At 39.5% G+C, this 23,004-nt stretch overlaps 1 protein-coding gene across 6 annotated transcripts in view; it reads right to left on the reverse strand.

Moving 5' to 3' along the window:
• The window catches only part of LOC138740450 (FH2 domain-containing protein 1-like), a 63,086-nt gene that overhangs the window by 23,713 nt on the left and 16,369 nt on the right, over positions 1–23,004 (reverse strand). For 5 of the 6 annotated variants that reach the window (XM_069893092.1, XM_069893090.1, XM_069893088.1 and 2 more), the window contains 6 exons: positions 21,888–21,949; positions 17,592–17,694; positions 11,927–12,012; positions 10,358–10,458; positions 9,506–9,576; positions 2,345–2,452 (listed from right to left, as the gene is read on the reverse strand). In XM_069893092.1, the coding sequence (XP_069749193.1) occupies positions 2,345–2,452; positions 9,506–9,576; positions 10,358–10,458; positions 11,927–12,012; positions 17,592–17,694; positions 21,888–21,949 (531 nt within the window). Of the gene's footprint in view, positions 1–2,344; positions 2,453–9,505; positions 9,577–10,357; positions 10,459–11,926; positions 12,013–17,591; positions 17,695–21,887; positions 21,950–22,625; positions 22,727–23,004 lie in introns of those variants that run through there. The other variant, XM_069893091.1, reaches the window with a different exon arrangement.

Genomic DNA, 23,004 nt, shown 5'->3' on the forward strand with positions numbered 1-23,004 from the left:
TAGGCATGACCCTGGTGTGGTGCACATCTTGTTTGTCACTTTCTCGCACCAGGATGTAGTCCAGGAGGTGCCAGTGTTTGGATCGGGGATGCATCCAGGTGGTCTTAAGGCTGTCCCTCTGCTGAAAAAGGGTGTTTGTAATGACAAGTCGCTGTTCTGCGCAGAGCTCCAACAGGAGGCGCCCATTGTCGTTGCACTTGCCGACGCCATGCTTGCCCAGGATTCCTGGCCAGGTTTCTGAGTCTTTGCCAACACGAGCGTTGAAGTCGCCCAGGATGACAACCTTGTCGGCTGTAGGGGTACGTTGGATGAGGTTGCGCAGGTCGGTGTAGAACTTGTTCTTTTCTGCTGGTTCCGCCTGGAGGGTTGGAGCATAGACACTGATGAGGGTGATGTGACGCTTGTTTTGAAGTGGGAGTCGCATGGACATGATTCGGTCCGAGAGGCCTGTCGGAAGGTTTTCAAGTTTGGAGGCAATGAAGCTCTTGACCATGAAGCCTACACCAGATAGGCGTCGTTCATCCGAAGGCTTGCCAGACCAGTAGAGTGTGTAGCCCGCGCCGCGTTCTTGGAGGCTGCCTACATCTGCCAGGCGAACTTCACTGAGAGCGGCTATGTCGATGTCAAGTCTGAGGAGTTCATGTGCAATGAGGGCAGACCGACGTTCAGGTCGGTGGCTGTCAGCCTTGTCTAGCATGGTTCTGATGTTCCAGCATGCTAGCTTGAGTTTGTGAGCATCTTTTGAGGGGGAGGACGTGGAGGGGGAGGGCGTGGAGGGGGAGGACGTGGACCTGTCCTCGGGCCTGCGCAAAGGAGCTTTTAGGTGGAGTGCAGTGCGCGCAGTACTGGCCCCACCCTTTACACCCATGGTTCGTGTGCAGTGGCCAAGCAAGCTGGGACGTGGCAGCGAGGTCCTTGGGTCGTAGGTTTTATATCGGAGTGGCCTTCTCCTATGCAGGTTTCTTACCCGGGCTGGAGGGGCCTGCCTCCCCTCCTAGGTCGGTCCATACTGCCCGGACCGGGGCCGAGGCCGCCGCAGTTCACCCTGTGCCTGGATTGGGGCCGCCGCCTCCCACTCTCTGCCCGGATCGGGGCCTTCACCTGCCCCACTCGACCGAGGCCGGGGCCGCCGTCTCCCCCTTGCTCCTGCCCGTATCGGGGCCGCCGCCGTCCACCCTTCGCCCGGACCGGGGCCGGGGCCGCTGCTGCTCTCCCTGTGCCTGGACTGGGGCCGCCGCCACCCACTCCCTGTCCGGACCGGGGCCTCCGCCTGCCTCACTCGACCGAGGCCGGGGCCGCCGTCTCCCCCTTGCTCCTGCCCGTATCGGGGCCGCCGCCGTCTACCCTTCGCCCGGACCGGGGCCGGGGCCGCTGCTGCTCTCCCTGTGCCTGGACTGGAGCCGCCGCCTCCGGTTTGTAATATACTCCTAATATAACCTAATAATTAAATTGTTTATCTACTCAGCAAGACAGGAACATGGTTCTCCCTACATACCCAAGATATCTTCCAACAAACAAAATGTGTTCAGAATGTTCAAAATGCATTAATAAACACATTAAAATAATAAAACAATATAAACATGTAATAAAATGCATATATATTTGATCCTGAGTACTGCATAATTCTGGGGAGAGATGAAGTGGCACTCAGCCACTTTTCAGATGGTGATGATGAGGGGAATTTCTGCTTCTTCCTCTGAGTCAATAGATGTTGACCTTGAAGCTGGAGAATGGGAGAGGAAACTGGGACCAATATGGTGGCAAGGAAGAGGCACAAAGCTATGATTTTCTCATGAGCTTTGTAGCTGGCTTGACTTTGATAAAGAACATGAATAGGAAGAGGAATATACATGTGTTTGCATTCTTGCTCTTGTAGAAATTTCAAATTTTTGGTGCAGCTCAAAGCCTTTGAATATTTTCATGTGGACCTTAAGAGTTTGCTGAGAGCCCATCAATAGATAATGAGGACTTTGTGGACAAACCATTACAGTTTATAAACATAGCATTTTGACTGAATAATTTATATAAATTATTCTGTATGATTCATTTGAAAATTTTCTATTCCATTTATAATCTACAAAATTACACTGAAGACATTATGCCACAGTTGTAACTGATACTCCAGACTTGGAATTGAGAATGCTTGATTCAAAATGCACATGCTATAATGTTACAAATTGCAGTAGCCCATTAATTGCAACAATTAATGGGTTAACTTCAATTTCTTTTTCAATGCTAAAACTATAGAAGATGGTTTTCCACATTCATTTCTGTTTCCTAACCAATGTCAAAACAAATAACATTCTGAATAGAGAGAACTTTTGTTTATATTTAGAATACTCACCATGGCCACAAAATGGATCAGGTTTATGCCAGGTTTATTTGCTTTTATGTCAGCAAGTTTCAATAATGATGCAATGTGAAATCCTGCAGCATTCCCTGCATATCCTCCCTACAAAAAAAAATTGGGGCACTGGGTCAATGTGCACAGTGTGATTTGTTTTTGCATTTAGACTTGATGTAATACACTGGTACATCGCTTAGCAATATCTCTATTGATTCTCCAGTAATTGAAGAAAGGAATTTCATGCAAAGCCCTCAGCAATGAGTGGATGGCAGACTATCAGCATATTATTGGGTGGGCTGGAGTAAGCAGTGTGATTGCTCCATGCTGAGATGTTAGGTTAGGGTTGTATTCTGTCCAACCAGTAAATGCAAGTTATTATTGTGGAATCATTGCACCTGCTCCATGAGTTGACTCAATGTCTGGAATCTTTAGTTCCTCTCATTACCACCCTTCCAAAGCAAGTTATCACCAGTGAGTTTTTCATATCCATTAGAAGGTGTTGTGAGAGACCAAAGGATCTGGGCATTCTGTAATGTGTGGAGCGGCCACTGGTTGCTCACGATGCAAGCCAGGATACTGCCTTGAGCTCATTTCAGCAATGATTGATCATGCAGGTCACCTCTGTCCTCCAAAGAACAGCCATCAAAGACATTTTCTTCACACTGAGCATGAGTAATCATTATTGGACTCATACCAGGTTTCCAGAACAACAGCACTGATAGCAACACATTCTCTCTCTTGAAAAGCTATAATGCTGATTCAATTATTGCCCTCATTCTGGAAACACATCTTGAGTGCTCATTAAAGGAGCAATGTAGTTGATTAGTACATTGGTATCTTCAATGATACTATTAGGATAACAAATGGGAAGGCTGAATATGATTGATAACAGCATGTTTAGCAGCAAAGTAAAAACACAAAATGCTGGATAAACTCAGCTGGTCAAACAGCAAAGGTAAAAAGACAAAATGGGGGGGGAAGAGATGGGGGTATGGGGGGAAGGAAAGGCGGGTGGAGGGGGAGAACTGGAAAGGGGAGGGAATAAAAGCAAGAAGGTTAGCAGAAAGCAGAGGAGTCTATGTTAATGCCATCTGGCTAGAGAGTACCTGGATGGAAAATAAGTTGGTGTTCCTCCATTCTGCAGGTGGTCAAGGTGGGATGTACATAAGGCCATGGACAGACATGTGAGTATGCAAGTGTGACTCAGAATTGAAATGGTTGGCTACTGGGAAGTCTCTATTGCAGCGGAGGTCAGCAAAACCTCAATGCATTAGAGGCTAAGTGGAATTTTTATTTTTAACAGATCAATGTGTACTCCACTCAATATTCTTTTACATCACTCTAATGGAACCAAAAATAGGTAAGGATGATGGAATCACGACTATTGACCATGAAAAACAAAGATCCTCAGCTTCTTGTCAGAATGATTTCAATTCTCCATCCCATTCACACGTTACCTCTCTGTCATCAGTCCGCTCTTGTTCCAAAATGTTCAAGGCAAGTTTGAGGAAGAGCACTTTACCTTTTGTCTTGGTGTGGAATTTATCAATTTCAGGTAACCACTACCTTTCACACTTGATGTACCTTCCTGATTAAATTTCTTCACTCTTATTTTCTCTCCACAACTGCCAATTTTAAAGTAATTATATTTTTACAACTTTGGCATTCATGAGTCTCTCCATCTTACTTTTCTTTGTAAATTAAAGCACTGGATTTCTCATTTTGACTGGATGTTAACCTGTTTCTCTCTCCACTAATTCTACTCTAACTACTGGGCATTGTTAAAACACGCTGTTGTGTGTTTGGCTACCATGAACACTTGGCCAACATAAGACTGAAGATTGTTGAGAGTCCTTTTATTCTGAGGCTGTGCTCCCTGATCCTAGACCAGTGGTTCTGAACCTTTTCCTTTCCACTCACATACCACTTTGAATTCCCTATGCCAAAGGTGCTCTGTAATTAGTAAGGGATTGCTTAAAGTGGCTTGTGTGTGGAAAGAAAAAGTTTGAAACCCAGTGTTTAAATCGTAGCTATTTGACTTGTTATGTGCACAGTTTCATAATCCCAAAGGAAAAAGGGCCAATGACATTTTTTCTTAAGCAAAATATTTCAGTAACATTTGGGTCTAGAGCAATGATTCTCAACCTTCCCTTCCCACTTACATACCACCTTAAGTAATTCCTTATTAATCACAGAGCCCTGATGGCATATGGATTACTTACGTATGTGAGTGGAAAGAAAAAGGTTGAGAACCACTGTCCTAGACTTTCTCACTACTGGGAATGTGTTTTCCATTATCACATCATCTAGCTCTTTCAATATTAGGAATATTTTGATGAGATACCCCATCATTCTTTGATACTCAAGTGATACAGGGCCAGAGCCATCAAAAATTCCTCATACATCAACCCTTTCATTCCTGGAGTCATTCTTGTGAACCTCCTCTCTTTCTTCTTTGGCTTGGCTTCGCGGACGAAGATTTATGGAGGGGTAATGTCCACGTCAGCTGCAGGCTCGTTTGTGGCTGACAAGTCCGATGCGGGACAGGCAGACACGGTTCCAGCGGTTGCAAGAGAAAATTGGTTGGTTGGGGTTGGGTGTTGGGTTTTTCCTCCTTTGTCTTTTGTCTAGACCCTCTGTAACACCAGCACATCCTTCCTCAGATATGGGTTCCAAAACTGCTCACAATACTCCAAATTTACTCCGATCAACACCTTATAAAGCATCATTATTACATATTTCCTTTTACATTCAAGTCCTCTCGAAATGGGTGCTAACATTGCATTTACCTTCCTTACTTCTGACTTAACCTGCAAATTAATCATTAGGGAATCTGGCACTAGGACTCCTAAGTCCCTTTGGTTCTCCACTTTATGAATTTTCTCTCCATTTAGAAAGTAATCTACACTTTTATTCCTTTGACTAATGTGGATGACCATACATTTTCCATCTGCTGCTACTTTCCCCATTTGCCCAACCTATCCAAATCTCTCTGCAGATTTCCTGCTTCTTCAATGCTATCTGCCCCCCTTACCTATCTTTTATCATCTGCAAACTTGGCAACAAAACCATCAACTGCAACAACAAAATTATTTGCATATAACATGAAAAATAGACGATCCAAGACCGACCCCTGTTGAACACTGTTAGAACACCACCAAATGTTGATGCTCCATGTATACTAAGGGATAGTTTAAAGGAGAGTCCAAATAGGTTATCAAACAGCTGGCACCCAAGTGCCAACTCTCCAGAGAGCATGGTCATACATTAGTTCTGCACCAGCAATTCAACTCATAATAAAAACACATAAGAACATTTTTTAAAAATAGCAGCAAGAGTAGGCATCCGACTCCTTGTGCCTGCTCAATAAGATGAGATCATGGCTGATCTGATAGGCTCACCTCCACTTACCTGCCTTTTCCCCATAGCCCTTAATTCACCTCCTTTGCAAAAATCTATCCAACCTTGTCTTAAATGTATTCACTGAAGTAGCCTTCACTGCTTCAATGGGCTGCGAATTCCACAGATTCACCACCCTCGTGGAAAAGCAGTTCCTCCTCATTTCCATCCTAAATCTACTACCCTGAACCTTGAGGCTATGTCCCCTAATTCTAGTCATCCCACCAATGGGAACAACTTACCTACCTCGATCTTATCTTAAATATTCGCTAATGTGTCAGTGTTTCTATGATTTTGGTGATTACCATTGAAGTAGATAAAGATATGAGCTGCAATAAAATAATGATATTTGGGAAATCAGCTTATAAAAATTATTCTTAGTGCTTGCTAAGATGCTGAGGAGATTTCTTCCTGATCCAGTGCTGTGCTTGTAGTGAAGAAACTCCACCGTGCTGCTGGATGAGCAGCTTTGAAATTCTAAGTCACAATAATCTGCAATTTGACAGTCAATCAAAATGTAGGGAGTCAACATGATTCCTGCCTTATTTTTCAGGGGCAGGACGAGAGATTCCCTTTTGCCTTTTGGGAAACCTTGACTAACTAAATGCTCTCCCCCAATCATTTAAATATCTTTATTTTCTTTGGATGCTACGATACCTACTAAGTTCCTCCAAAATTTCTGTGTTTTTACACACTGAAGTCCCATTGTGTCAGTTAAGGGCAGTAGTAAATTTGAACCCCATACATGAGATGTGAAACAAGATGGCTGCTTTGACCTGAATTAATTTTGAGTTTCATTAATGCCGTTGGACCTGCATTGTTTGAGGGAAAAAGAGATGTTCTTTGAGGTGACAAAAGCTGTTCTGAAGCTTTGAGGATATTCCTTAGCCAATTAATTTAGTTGTGTGTGATGGAAATGCCTTGTACAGTGGGTGTTGGGTTCCTGTTGCAGAATACAATAAATTCCCACAACCACAATATTTTAGTATCTGCTTCAAGTTAGTTTCTGGCCAGTTTTGTCCACCAGGGCATTTAAGTTTGAAAAATAGGTGAAGGGAATCAAGAGATCTGGGGTTGCTGCAGGAAAGTGGGACAAAATAATAGATCATTCATAATGGTATTAATAATGAATGACCATAGAGCCAAATGACCTATTCACATTCTTGTGTAATTCAAGTGGATTGTCATGGGGAAACTGTTGGACCACTCTCTTTGACCATTATCAGGCACTTTTAATTTATCACATCAAGCTAAATTGGCATGGTCTTACTATATAGAGACATAGATTGAGGATCCCTCTTCCTTCAGTGATGTGGGATTTTTAGCCCACCCAGAGAGCAAATCCCAGAAGATCATCCTCCTCTTCCTTTTCTTACTGGTCCTGTAGCTGATGCTGCATAGATGAACCCTTTTAAGTACAAAATGTATTTTTGAACTTAGATGTTCAAACATTGCCAAAATGTGTCTTCAGGTCATTCTAATATTTATTTTTCACAATATGGATTATACAGCAAGAATGAAATGGAAGATTCTCTATAGAGTTCCATGCATGTACAATCTACTATTTCCTGAGGGCACTGATGATCTTTTGAATGCTTCAGTATCAGTACCTTTTACTGTAGTTGTGCAGTCCTATATTTGTAGGAGACCATATTCAGCTAATTAGAGAACTACAAAATGGTGGGAACATCAGATTGGCTCAAGAGGAAGGTCCAGATTCAAGTCCAACATGAGGTTCCAGGGTGTACAGAGTTGGCTGAATGATCTTTTCTGGGTGGTAATGCTTTTTTTGCGATTCTGGAAATACAAGACAGGTTGGGCTTCATATCCCCTTCATGTCTGTTGTTCATAATTTTCATATCGTTTAAACCCACTATCTGGACAAATCATTAGGTTTGTACTACATGCTTTTCTCTATTCATGAGATCATGAAATTCATTCTTCTTAAGAAAACTGTCATCATGGAGTAAGCATAGACCTGAGCTGCAAATTATGAGACATGAATGTTATTAATTCCTGCCATCTGCTAAAGGGTCAATGTTGCCTTCACTCCCTCAGGACTGTGGTTGAAGCTGTGCCAGTTTCAGATTACAGATCTCAATGACTACTTTTTTTGAAAGTGGACACTAGCATTGCTCCTTGAAGATTCTTGAGGGAAAGGCTCTCTTGGTTGGAATTCTGATTCCCATTTCCTTGGCTCCATGTGGCAAAAACAATGTCATGTGATTGAATATTCCAGGTGCACACATGATGAGTCATATGAAATTTAATCTTATTCATTGCCTGGTCCAAATGCAAGTGAAAGCATCAGCTTCACAAATTGTCCCCTCCTCTCCATGTTTCCTGTAAATACTCTTATAGCTTCTTCCCTGTAAACTTGAGTTTCCTCATTTAGTAACAAACCAGTGATAGTTTTGCTGAGTAAATGTTTCCTTACTATGGCGGAACTTAAGATAGTTTATTGTTTTCAAAATTGGAGTTCAGAGCTGACTCAGAGTGGTTTTCGTTGGGAGTCTATTGTGTTGCTCAATTTTACATACAAGACAACAAAAAACAGGAAAACTGTGAGTACACAAGCAGTCTTCTCACCATCCATTTTTTTCTAACCCACAATTCTTGCTCTATAATTTTCAGCTATAACATCAATTTCATTTTTAAAAATTTATTTATTTAACTGTTGAACCACAAGTCCTGGTATTTTATGAAGTTTCTAAATTTTTTAAAAAACAAAATGTCTGTTCCAGTCACATTTTTCAGTGAAACAAAGAGCAATTGAATCTCAATGGAGGCAGTTCTTGTTATTGCGGCAATTAAATTTAGCTGGAAATTGTCTTTTAAATTAATAGATCTACCATATACATCCATTGTAGTCCTTGAAAATGGACTACTCACCAGCTATCTGTCTGGAAACTTCACTGCATAAAAGATTTTTTTTTCTCAAACTATTATTGGGTTGGTTCACATTTCTAGAAATTTGACTGGGCACTTTGTCTGCTTGACACCATTACCCTTGATATCATATCCTCATCAGAAGCACATTGAATACGCTATTCCCCAAGCATCCATTCCTTTTTGAAATATGGTATGATATGGTGATGATAAATTATTCGATCAATCATCTGCCATTAAATTTGCATCTCATTTTGGAAACATAGGAATTAAAAATCTGTTCATTAAATGAACCTGGAATAAAAAGTTACTATAAAGTTACTGCTAAATGCCTCTAAAATAGCACCACTTGATTCAATGGCAATTAGAGATGGGCAGTAACTCATGCCAGCAATGTGTCATCCTTTAAGCAAATGAATGTGCATATCTTTTCCATATTGTGCTGGGACTAATGTCAGTTAAGTTTCTTACCACCTTGCTTCCTTTAGGTGAAATCCCCTATAGCCTAGACCATGACTACAAACACTAGATTCCATCCTGCTCCTGTGACCATCATTCAAAGACCTGAACATTTCTCCCCCACTCTACCAGTATTTCTATCTATCAAATACCAATCCCTGAAAAGAATACAAGGGGCATATTTTTCATGAAAAGAGCCAACCAAAGTTTGTAGGGGGTGTGGAGTGAAATCAAGTAAAACAGTTGTTGCCCCTCACTGATGCAAACATCCTTTTTAGTTGCCCTAGAATTTACAGGTGATAATCTTGAGACTGATGCAAGAATAGCAAATTATTTTGCTGGTGAGAAAATTAATCTAAAAGAGAATCTTGAATTTCACACTATTTGATTTGCTGAGATCAAAATACTTACTGCATTCATGAAGTTTCCTGCCTTCAACACCAACCTCAATATAGTATGCAATTCATTACAGTTCTGTAGTTCTGCAAGACAGCAAAAGCATTATGCACATTCAGAACTGTCTTCTCACTTGAATGAACAACTATACATCAACTGTATAAGCATTGACAGCACACAGAGCTTTCTGCAAATATAATTTCCTGTTTTAAAATTTTTGAAATAGCTTTCTCTGTACAAAAAAGGTCCACCAGAACAAGATTTCTGACTGGGATTATTGAAATACCCTATCAAGAAAATATTGATTTTTGGAAGAATATTCTGTCATTCAAAATTGATGGGTAATTTTGCATGGTTCTGGTTTGTCTTTACTTCTCTGGAAAGATGTTACATTTCTCCCTCCACTGGATTTCTTGATTCAATGTTTGACTTCATTTATTTGCTTGCAATATAGTGCTACTCAACAGAAGTTGATGAAGAGTTAAATTTATTTTAAATTTGTATGCTATGGAATCATACATTACTGTAACCCACCCTTACAGCCCATGTCATCCATGCCAACCATGATCCCTATCTATGCTAATTCTATTTGCCCTTTCCTCTCCAAAGTCCTGTCCAAATGCCTTTGAAACACGGTAACAGTATCTGTCTCCACTATGCAGCTGATTTAAGATATTCACCACCCTGTGTGAAAAACACCCCTCAATTTCTCACCTCACACCTCAAATCTGTGCCCTCTCGTTCAGGTCTCCCTTGCCCTACAAAAAAAGTTTGTTTATCCTCCTCATAATTTTATAAACCTCTACATTAATAATCCACATCTCCATGCACAGAAATGCATAAATTGTCTCTGCTTCAGGATTTTACCATGTGTAGCCTCCATCAATACACCTATGGATGGTACCAGTGATTTTACTTGAGGCTCAAATTCTTCCTTCAGGATCATGGCTTCCAAATGAAGGCAGTAGCTGCAAAATGAACAACATTTAATCCGAAAGATCAGAATGAGCAAAATGAAAATTTCCTGAAACACCACATTTTGCAACAAATTATTTTGGAAAAGATAATAGTCAATGCCATATTTTCCTGGTTCATGTTTTCATTTCATAGTTATCATTGAACCAGCTCAGGATGTAAACCTGATCCATCAATCTTCTCAGTATTGAGTGAAATCAAGAATATAGTTGTGACACAGTTCTGAATTGACATTATATTGTTATCGACAATCTAGCAAATCATCAGTGCTTTCAATTACTCCATTTGTGTTCTTGGGCACCAACAAAATGCAAACACTTTGCACCTCAGAAAGCTCCTGCTACTGCTGTGCATAAAGATCATTAAAGTGGTTGCATATGACTGGCAAACACTTCATTCGCTGAATATAGGAGCGTAAACCACATCCTGCAAAAATTCAGTGTTGGCTTCTTTTCATCACAATAAAATGTCTTGCCATTTCTATTGTTTGGCAAAATCCTAGTACTGGAGAATCACCTGTGCTTCAATTAACATTTATAAGTAGAAGCCTTGGAATGCAGTTTGTGCAGTGTGTATACTTTATTAGGGCATAAAACCAAGGATGAGCATGCACTTTTGTTCCCTCGCATCATCATATTTCCAGATGTTCTATATTTACATTCAGTAGATTCGTATTTATATTCTTACATTCAGTATTAATAAGTTAGCCCTGCAGTGTATGTTAACGTTTACCAAACCTTTTAATCTCTTATACTGTTCTAACTAAGTAAATCTGGACACTACTTTATATATTAATGCACAATAATATAATTTTTATAGGACATGAGATGATAGGAGAGCTTGAACAGTATCTGTATGACTCACAAAAAACGTTGATTAGGTTAGCTATCACACATAGGATTTTCTAAATTATGTACAGTTGTACTTACAGAAGGAATTGTAATCTGTTTTTAAATAGTAAGTTGAATAACAGCGTGTGTGGAGAAAACCTGTCTCAACAGAAAGATGTAGATGAAATAACAATGTTGCAGAAAGGAGGATCTTGAGGGTGAAATTCCAAAGGAGACAAAGGTGCCCACCAAGGTAGGAGTTCAGAATTGTCATTGCTGTTTAGTATTGCCTTTCAGCTGCTGGATAACATCCAGATAAGAAGGTGATGCCACTCGTGGTAATACGGGATTAACAGTGGGCTATCATCCATCTGTGATAAAGCTTGTACCCCTCAGGTCTGAATCATGTTAAGAAATGTGAACATGATGTATCCCCTTGGAATAGGTAGACAAGCAACGGCAATGTAAATATGGAATATATGGTATATCCTCACACTTTGTGTGCTGCTGCTTAGTACAATATGCTTCAAGGTTTCAATACATTTCAGTGATGTAATTTAGATTCTTTCTGTTAGTTGTTTTTCCAGGAACGTCGACAAAATGTTTTAATTTCCACATGTTTTTGTCCTACCTGGGCACTCTCACGAGGAGCAGCATGAAGAGATCTGCTTCAGACAGTTTACTCTGGTCTCCTTGAAACATTTTTAGGCGTTTCACCTGAAACAGTAGAAATACAAATAAAAAACTACTGTGACATTGTTCACAAATATAGTCTTGCCCTTTAAATGTGGTATTGAACATTTATTATATATCTGTTGTGCTTCAGCTAATCATTGTATGAAAAATTTATGCAATATATCATTTAACAAATGACAAAAAATCTGCTGTATATCTTAATTATACAAAAATATAGACATCAGAGTCTGAACTGATGCTTATCTGTAACTTTTCAAGCTTTCCCCATATTGCATGTGTTTTTCCTTCCCATCCAGTCACTTGCAGGTAATCATTTGCATTTAAAAAGTATTTTCTCTTTCACTTTGAATTTCCAATATTTATTGCAATATATATTAGTAATATATTAATCAGCCTACTCTTCTCTCTTTCCTTTTTCTCAAGGAACTCAATTGATTAACGAATGTACATTTTACGTATTTTCACATATTCTTAATGAATCTCTCACTGGGGCCCAAATCGATTGCAAACAATGCTGGAATATTTGCACTGTAGCTTCAGCTTTATGATATGCTACAAAACTAGAGACTTTCTAAATTTTTGATAATTATGTAACTGCTGGCTCCCTGCAATTATTTTTTAATTTGATTGCTGCAGTTCATTCTTAATTTTCTTGTTCCAGGTGAACATAAGAAAATTCTTATAATCTATTACAATGATGCAGAGAACTTGCCCACAACACAATTTCTTACCCAAGTCATGAGCTCACCTATTTGGTGAAAACTTAATGCAGACTAGACAAAAAGGAGGAAACAACTATGGTGGTTGGAGTATATAAAAAATGATTACATTTGGGGATCTGGCTGGTGGTCATGGTGAGTGATGTTGACCTGAATTTGATGAATGAATGATTGCAACTGTTTTCTTGTTTATATTTATCCAATTGTGAAGCTCAGATATATTAATATTTTATCTTATTGGTTGCAACTTTTGACTGTATGTGGACTTAATTCACCAAATGTGGTTGGTAATGTTGCTAATATTGCACTGGAGGTCTTTGAATATAAAGAAGGAGCCCAAGTTCTGCTTTAGGGAAGATGAATGGTGAGGATTTCTTGATCTTAATCAATATAGCAAACAACATACAGCTCAAGATTAACTTATGCTTTTTAGCTTCCATGTTAGACATTAAGAAGGTTATTCAGTATGAGAGAAATAAATGCTTTGTAATTGAGTTTATAGAATTTATTTCCAGATGTCTGGATTATCCAAGTGATCTATAAACATCTTCTTTGGCTTGGCTTCGCGGACGAAGATTTATGGAGGGGGTAAAAAGTCCACGTCAGCTGCAGGCTCGTTTGTGGCTGACAAGTCCGATGCGGGACAGGCAGACACGGTTGCAGCGGTTGCAGGGGAAAATTGGTTGGTTGGGGTTGGGTGTTTGGTTTTTCCTCCTTTGCCTTTTGTCAGTGAGGTGGGCTCTGCAGTCTTCTTCAAAGGAGGTTGCTGCCCGCCAAACTGTGAGGCGCCAAGATGCACGGTTTGAGGCGTTATCAGCCCACTGGCGGTGGTCAATGTGGCAGGCACCAAGAGATTTCTTTAGGCAGTCCTTGTACCTTTTCTTTGGTGCACCTCTGTCACGGTGGCCAGGGGAGAGCTCGCCATATAACACGATCTTGGGAAGGCGATGGTCCTCCATTCTGGAGACGTGACCCATCCAGCGCAGCTGGATCTTCAGCAGCGTGGACTCGATGCTGTCGACCTCTGCCATCTCGAGCACCTCGACGCTAGGGATGAAAGCGCTCCAATGGATGTTGAGGATGGAGCGAAGACAACGCTGGTGGAAGCGTTCTAGGAGCCGTAGGTGGTGCCGGTAGAGGACCCATGATTCGGAGCCGAACAGGAGTGTGGGTATGACAACGGCTCTGTATACGCTTATCTTTGTGAGGTTTTTCAGTTGGTTGTTTTTCCAGACTCTTTTGTGTAGTCTTCCAAAGGCGCTATTTGCCTTGGCGAGTCTGTTGTCTATCTCATTGTCGATCCTTGCATCTGATGAAATGGTGCAGCCGAGATAGGTAAACTGGTTGACCGTTTTGAGTTTTGTGTGCCCGATGGAGATGTGGGGGGGCTGGTAGTCATGGTGGGGAGCTGGCTGATGGAGGACCTCAGTTTTCTTCAGGCTGACTTCCAGGCCAAACATTTTGGCAGTTTCCGCAAAGCAGGACGTCAAGCGCTGAAGAGCTGGCTCTGAATGGGCAACTAAAGCGGCATCATCTGCAAAGAGTAGTTCACGGACAAGTTTCTCCTGTGTCTTGGTGTGAGCTTGCAGGCGCCTCAGATTGAACATAATGGTTGAGAAAATAGCATTATTAATATATTTAATTAGTAGCATTTTTGGGGCTGTTGGCTCATCAATGAATTTAAATGCAAGGTTTTTCTGCGGGTTACCTATTCCTTGTCAGTATCTTTGAGTTGTTCTCCGAGATAGATGTTTGGTAAATTAGCATAAAAGGGGTTATGTTAGCCAATCATAATTTATTTGCCCAATAGATGTTACCTTTGAGATTGTTCTTTCATACATTACAGATTTAAAAACATGACTATAAACATATCACAAAACTTTTGAATTATATTGACTATAAAATCTTCAGATCCTTGTGTCCACAAGTTTTATAATATACACACAACCCACAGGAATCAAATATTGTCATTTTTGTAAAATATAATTGGTTTGCTTTAATTAGCAATCTTTCTGAAAAATAACTGTGATTCTTAGCAAGAATTTGGAAATTGTTTGGCTGAAGCTGCTTGTATGAGAGTTTAATGGCACATAACCCTTCTCCATTGACAACGGCGTGAAGCAAGGCTGCATTCTCGCACCAACCCTCTTTACTATCTTCTTCAGCATGATGGTGAAACAAGCCATGAAAGACCTCAACAATGAAGACGGTGTTTACATCCGGTACCGCATGGATGGCAGTCTCTTCAATCTCAGGCGCCTGCAAACTCACACCAAGACACAAGAGCAACTTGTCCATGAACTACTCTTTGCAGATGATGCCGCTTTAGTTGCCCATTCAGAGCCAGCTCTCCAGCGCATGACATCCTGTTTTGCGGAAACTGCCAAAATGTTTGGCCTGGAAGTCAGCCTGAAGAAAACTGAGGTCCTCCATCAGCCAGCTCCCCACCATGACTACCAGCCCCCCCCCCCCCCCCCCACATCTCCATCGGGCACACAGAACTCAAAACGGTCAACCAGTTTACCTACCTTGGCTGCACCATTTCATCTGATGCAACGATCGACAACGAGATAGACAACAGACTCGCCAAGGCAAATAGCGCCTTTGGAAGACTACCCAAAAGAGTCTGAAAAAACAACCACCTGAAGAAACACACAAAGATAAGCGTATACAGAGCCGTTATCATACCTACGCTCCTGTTCGGCTCCGAATCATGGGTCCTCTACCGGCATCACCTACGGCTCCTAGAACACTTCCATCAGCGCTGTCTCCGCTCCATCCTCAACATTCATTGGAATGACTTCATCACCAACATCAAAGTACTCGAGCTGGCAGAATCCGCAAGCATTGAATCCACGCTGCTGAAGATCCAACTGTGCTGGGTGGGTCACGTCTCCAGAATGGAGGACCATCGTCTTCCCAAGATTGTGTTCTATAGCGAGCTCTCCACTGGCCACCGAGACAGAGGTGCACCAAAGAAGAGGTACAAGGACTGCTTAAAGAGATCTCTTGGTGCCTGCCACATTGACCACCGCCAGTGGGCTGATCTCATCTCCAACCGTGCATCTTGGCGCCTCACAGTTTGGGGGAAGCAACTGCCTTTGAAGAAGGCCGCAGAGCCCACCTCACTGACAAAAGACCAAGGAGGAAAAACCCAACACCCATCCCCAACCAACCAATTTTCCCTTGCAACCACAGCTACCGTGCCTGCCTATCCCGTATCGGACTTGTCAGTCACCAACGAGCCTGCAGCAGACGTGGACATACCCCTCCATAAATCTTCGTCTGCGAAGCCAAGCCAAAGAAAGAAAGAAGAAGATTTCTTCAGATGTAAAACATTACCAGGAGATCACAACTGAGAAAAGGCAATACTGTATATTTATTTCATAAAAAGTAGTAAGGGACTATTATGTATGTTTCAAAATACCATAAACATTATTTTTCATGCAGAAATGAAGGTTATGAGCCAATGTTCATTCTGTAGGATATCTATCTTATCATGGTTGATAAGAGAAATTGAGTTCAATCAGTGAGTGCTAATTCAATTATTCAACTTGTCAGTTTCAAGATTTCATAGATTTTCATAGTTCTTCAGTTTTTAAACTCATGGAGAAGAAAGAGTAATAGTTACAGGTGAATCCTGTTTTTGATTAATTTAGGGTATGCAGGAAAGAAAATAATGGAGAAAACATATTATGAAACAGGTAAATGAATAATGGGAGGTAATGACCACAAAAATATTGATTAAAAAGAGTAAACAATAAACCCAGAGAAAGCTTTGAAGAAATGTGAAGAAAATTAAAGTTAGATGTAAGAGAGCCATTGTCCATCAGATATATTGTACTGTTAATGAATTGAAGAGGAGTGCTAGAATATGCTGCCCAAACAGGAGAACACTATTGAAATCTCATTTACTCTTAAGCCTTATTGAATAGGTCAGTGAGGGGAAGAAAAAAAAAGGTTTGGCAAGAACAGTGAAATCTAGCTGTTTGAACCAACTTAAACAATAGAGAAAGTATGGGAGTTCCATTTGATATCCTGAGAGAAAGTACAGTAAAGAATGACAGGAATTGAAGAAGTAGTTAGGGTGGAGACAGTAAAAGTGAGAAGTGTTGGCTAGGTCTATGAGAGATGCAAATAAAGTGACCCCAGAGAATTGAAATACATTCTCATTGCCTCCTTAGATATAATACCATAAAATAAATCATGATATGTTTGGAAAATTACTATTTGCATTATTGGTATTTATTTTGATTAAAAGAACATTTCTCATAAAATATTTCAGGGATATGAATCCAAGAGGAAGGGCATGAAGGTATCTGATTTGAGGAAACCAATTAATTGCTGTAGATCATTGTCAATATTTTCAACATTTTGGTTAATTTTAATCACAATGTTTACACTTCATTAGTTAAATTTACATTCATTAATGAAAATCATATAATCAAAATTGACTACCAAGATCGTAACTAATTAATTACTCCAAGGAAGATTTATAAAAATGAAATTAAACCATGTAAGTGACATCAAACTATGAAATAAAACATCTATAATACAGATGCTGGATTTAAAACTGTTTTCTCTTCTTGTGATAATTTGATAATTTGGTAGTGAAGTGGATAAAAGTGGCTGGATTTTGTTGGTTTAAAGTTCATGGGAGAGACTCGAATTGTTGCAGGGTTCTTTGAGAAATTACTGCACTTGAAACAAGCAGCAGACTGGATTAAATGGTTTAAAGTTCATGGGAGAGACTCGAATTGTTGCAGTGTTCTTTGAGAAATTACTGCACTTGAAACAAGCAGCAGACTGGATTAATTAGATTTTAATTTAATTTTCTATAAACCATGTAATCATAATTATAATCTAAATAAAATAATTTACCTCTTCAGGTTCTGGCAATAGTTTCAGCAATTTAGTCAATTCTTCAGACCCATATCCATTGGCTTTTCCATGTTTAATGTCTTCCACAATCTCTTGCACAGATCTTTGGTGTTAAAAATAATATAAACAGCACCATGTTATTTACACAAAGAAAGCCCCTTGAACTGTTTCAGCTGCATAACTGATACAAAACATTGCTTCAAATTGAGTGAAAGATATTGTAATGTATTCTGGAATTATTCTAATTCAAAACTCTTTCCTATTTATTCTAACCTCCATTCCTGAAACTTTGGGCAAATAATGCTCTTTCTAATCAAATAAATTTATATTTGCTTACAGGTCTACAAAATTTTAATTTCTCCTTACAGCTAGTTAGCCTAATAAGTCAAACTTAATATCCTAAATTACAGTATTAGAATGGAACAAATATGAATCAACCCAACACATGCTGAAAATTGAGAACAAAATAAAACTGGAAATGCATCAGCTTTGAAAAAAGGTGAAATAAATCATATATATTTTGTATATTGGAGCCACAACCAAAAGAATAATTAATTACCAGTCGGTATGGAGACACGATACAAAAATTTTAAATTACATTTTAAAATTTGGACATATAGCTTGGTAATAGTCCCTTTTGGCCCACAAGCCTAATCACACCCAATTGACCTAATCCCCCTCATGAAAAACCCACATAGACACAGGGAGGACATACAAACTCCTTACAGACAGTGGAGGATTTGAACCCTGGTCCTGATACCAGTGCTGTAACACATTCCGCAAACCGCTAGGCCAACAGTGCCACCCATAATATTATTGGGGTTGTAACCTGGGCATGGAATGATAATTCAGAAAATTCAGAAAAGTTTTGGAGAGTTTAAATTCAATAAATATAACCAGGATCTTGGGATCAGGCAAGATCAGGTGAGAAGTATATATCTTACTACCACTTCTATTCTTATGTTCTTAATCTCTTGACATAATTATATTTGGCCTTTGCCTCAACACACTAAAACCATTATTATTCTTCCTCAGAGATAGTTTTGTCAAAACTCAAAAGTAAAAGATTTTACTTGATTACCAAAGGAGTTTCTTGTTATGTTTTTAGTTAAATAACAAAGTTATATTTCACAGTTTTAATCTCTGCGAAGATAAAATTATCTCAGTTGAAAAACCTGAAGATGTATTAATATTTCAATATAATTTTACTTTATTTTATTTCAATATAATTTTAATTTATAATTTTAATCCAATGTAATTAACTTTTTAAAGTTCTTTGGTATTTTTTAAAAAAGGTAAAAAAAATATATAATCATATATAGCATCTGGCAATGGAGTTAGGTAAGGGGTTTGAGTTTTTCTCCTTTACTATTTTCTTCTTTCCTTTTTTACATTATTCAAGCTTTTTTCTAAAAAAGGTATATACTATATGGAATATGAATTATGGATATGATTTACAATTTATGTATGTTAGTGTTCTACAGAATGTCTTATTTAGTTTAACTGTCTATATCATAATGAATTGCATCATTTTTATTTATAACTTCTTTATTAAAATAAATAAAATATTTTAAAAAGCAAAAATATATATTTCAATTTAGTGTATAAATAATTGGTACATTCTTTGGAGTTAAACAGGAAAGTCTGCAGATGTTGGGGTTATAAGTGCAATACACAAAAGTGCTGGAGAACATCAGCAGGCCATGCAGTAGCTAGAAAGTACAGGGTAACCAACATTTTTGGCCTTAGCCCTTCATCAAGGTATGAGAACAAAAAACAGACAGGTGCCTGAATTAAAAAGATGTGGGGGGAGAGGAGAAAGGAAGGAAGGAAGGAAGGGCAGGAGGAGAACCACAGGCTAATATGTAAAAGGTCAAAGGTGGATATAGGTGGGAGGGTAGAAGAGGAAAAAGCTGAGGAGTGATGCGGAGAGAGGGTAGCTCTGAAAGAAGGGAAGGGTAGGAAGCTGGAGGAAAGGAAATGAGGGACAGGGAAAGAGGCACTTAAGAGAGGCTTAATAGAAGTTGGAGGTCAATGTTAATGCCATCTGGTTGTACAGGGCAGAAATGCCATTATTATGGCATTTTTCCTCCAATTTGTGGGTAGCCTCAGTTTTAGCAGTACATGAGGTCATGGATAGATAACAATTTAAATTAAATATATGTCAGTGTGAGAATGGCGCATGAAATTAAAATGGCTCACCACTGTGACGTCCTTGGTATTGCTGAAGACAGAACAGAGGTGCTCATTAAACAATCTTCTAGTCTCTGTCTAGTCTCTCTAATGTAGATGAGGACATACCGGGAGTTCTGGATAACCCCTGCAGATTCACAAGTGATTCACTTGGAAGGACTGTTTGGGGTCCCAAATGGTGGTGAGGGCAGAGGAGTGGATGAAAGTGTCACATTTCTTCCTGACAAAGGGGTAGGTACCAAAACATTGGTTACCCTTTACTTCCTATTAATGCCGCGTGACTTGCATCACATTTTTTTTGAATATGTTCAAGTAGTTTATTATGTTAATATTTCATGATTCCAAATGCATTGATAGTTTATTTATTGCATTATGGCTATGGGGTTTGGAATCTTTGTGTAACCTTACTGATTTGGGATTATGAACAGATTGAAGAATTCAGCATAGTTTTTAACAAGAGCCCCTTCAGAATTCCTCAGTAATTGCTACAGTAAGCAAACAATCATTGACATGACTCCATACTTAACAAAGCAGCAGTCTTAATGGCAAAAGCTTTTACAGCTGATAGTGAATAAACTTAAATCCTAATTTTCAAAGGCAATAAAAACTGAAAATGCTGGAAAAACTCAACAAGTCGGGCAGCATCTGTGGAAAGCGAACCAGTTAAAATGTCAGGTCCAGTTCCTTTTATCTGAACACAACAATTAGCACACAAATGGATACAGTAAGATTATATTTAAAAAAAAAACAACTTGTAGGGATTCAGGAATTGATTGTTGTGTTACTTTGCAGTACATTCAATTCATGTTGACTCAGATTGTAAATCTAGAATTATTGGGTTTGAATAATTTATTCCAGAATGATTCCCCTTGTCATTTTTTTTTTCAAATTCTTACCTATTCACTGTTCCAATATATACGTAATTATCCTCTAACCTCCTGTAATATTCTAACCTCCATACCCTGGTCCGCAGCATATAGCTATATTCAGCATATGAAAGAAACATAACTGTGGAATTTTTCAGGATATCACAAAATGTTTGAGAGCCAATTAATCTGTTTGAAGAGTTTAAAAAGAGCATATATTTTGTAGGTCTGATGCGCAATAGCAACAGTACTTTTGCTTCCAGGAAAACCCACAGGAAGACTAGATGCTACAGGTCTGATGATTGCTTTATTATCCAAATTCAAATTGGGAATTGCAAAGAGTGGAGAGCAGGAAAGATGCAGGGGATCTTAGAGACCTGAAATTTATTGGTCATGGACACCCAACACAGTGATTTCAGCTCTAGCAGGAGAGCTCATTCACAAGGGCTGCTTCTCCTTCCAACAAGGGTTATTACATATGAAATGCAAGCAGAATGGCAGAAAACAAAATTTCAGAAAATCATTAAATCAAATAACAATCAAGTAAAATCAAGTTTATAGTCATCAGACTGCACAAGTACAACCCAATGAAACAGTGTTCTCTGTCCTTGGTGCAAAGCATGCAAGACACACAACCAGTCATCACAAACATACAATCAATACACTGTATTGCAGGACAAATATTTATATATACAAATGAATAAATAATATTGCTTCACAAATATTAGAGTCTCAGATGGTTAGTGTGAGTAGTTCCTTTGGTTCTTCGGCATTCTCACTGCTTGTGGGAAGATGGTGTTTCGCAGCCTGGTGGTGCTGGCTCTGATCCTCCTGTATCTCTTTCCTGATGGGAAATGATTTGCACCCCCTCTTCAGACAACTATCTCAGTAGATCACGTTATTGGAGGGAGAGGGAGACAAGTGATCCTCTCTGCCATTCTTATGGTCCTGTGGATTGACCTCCAATCCATTTCTCTGCCGCAACCATACCACCCTGTGATGCAGCTCTCAATAGAGCTCCAGTAGAAGATTAACATAATGGTGGTGGGTAGCCTTGGCCGATTCAGTCTTCTCGGGAAGTATAGTCGCTGTTGTGACTTCCTGACAAGTGAGAAGATGTTGTGGGGAGATAATGTGATTGTCAAACGGGTCATGATTTTTTAAAATATATGTGACAAAATTCTTAAAGTGGACCTTTTTATCTAACAGTGATCAGAATTATAACCTGACTTCTTACCTTTTAAACTGTTTAAGAAATATTCCCACATTCATGCTTCTTCTGGAATCCAGGAGAGAAATCTGCAGAGAACGGAAAAATTCAGAGAAATGTAATGGGATTTAATTCAGTACAATACAATTTATCTCCTTGCTTACTACTCTTCAAAAGTAATTATTGGTTCTAAAATGTTTTGGGACCTTCTGAGTATGTTGAAGGTACAGTAACATTAATCTGGCATTTTCAAAACAAAATTAAATTGCCATTCCTGGAACAACCAACCCTGAGGGAGCATCTTCATCCCTAACTCAGCTTAAGAAACATAAAGAAAGCTGAAGATGTTGGAAATCTGAAATATTAACAATAAATCCTGTAAAAACTCAGTCTGTTAAGCAGCATCTATAGAAACAAAAATGGACTTAATGAATCAAGTCCATCACACTTCATTAGAACAGGAAAAGGGTGGCAGAGGAATTCAGAGTCAGTCAGAGAGACATCGTACAGAAACAGGCCATATGGCCTATCAAGTCCACAATGACCACCAACCACCCATTTATACTAATCCTTCATTAATCATATTTTTCATTCTTACCAACTCGCCTTTCTCACCCCACCCAGATTCTACCACTCAGTTACAAATTATGGGCAAGTCACAGGGGCCAATTAACCTATCAACCTAAGCTAAACACAATCTGATGGAGTAATTCAGATGGTCAAGCAGCATCAGTGAAAGAAAAAGAACAGCCAACTTTGCAGCACCTTTCATCAGGAAGACTCCAGTGTGTCTTCAACATACCATCTCCTTAGGATGTGGGAAGAATCTGAAGCACCCAGGGAAAATCCACAGGATCACATGGGTACCATGCACACTCAACACAGATCCAGGATCATAATACTGCTTCATAAGGCAGTATTTCTACCATGTGTCACTGTGCTACCCTCAGGATTCATAGAACAAAAGAACTATCTCTGATGGGGTGTGGCTAGGATACTAATAGTGATGAAGTTATCTGATTAATATAATAATGAGGGTGTTAAAGAGAGAATAACAGACAAAAGGACATGCAAAATCTATGAAATGCAGGTCAGTGATGGTGGATTTTCCAGTTAGATCAGTTCATATCAGTGGAGAGATAAA

The sequence above is a fragment of the Narcine bancroftii genome, chromosome 8 (genome assembly GCF_036971445.1).
Source record: "Narcine bancroftii isolate sNarBan1 chromosome 8, sNarBan1.hap1, whole genome shotgun sequence".
Classification (NCBI taxonomy): domain Eukaryota; kingdom Metazoa; phylum Chordata; class Chondrichthyes; order Torpediniformes; family Narcinidae; genus Narcine; species Narcine bancroftii.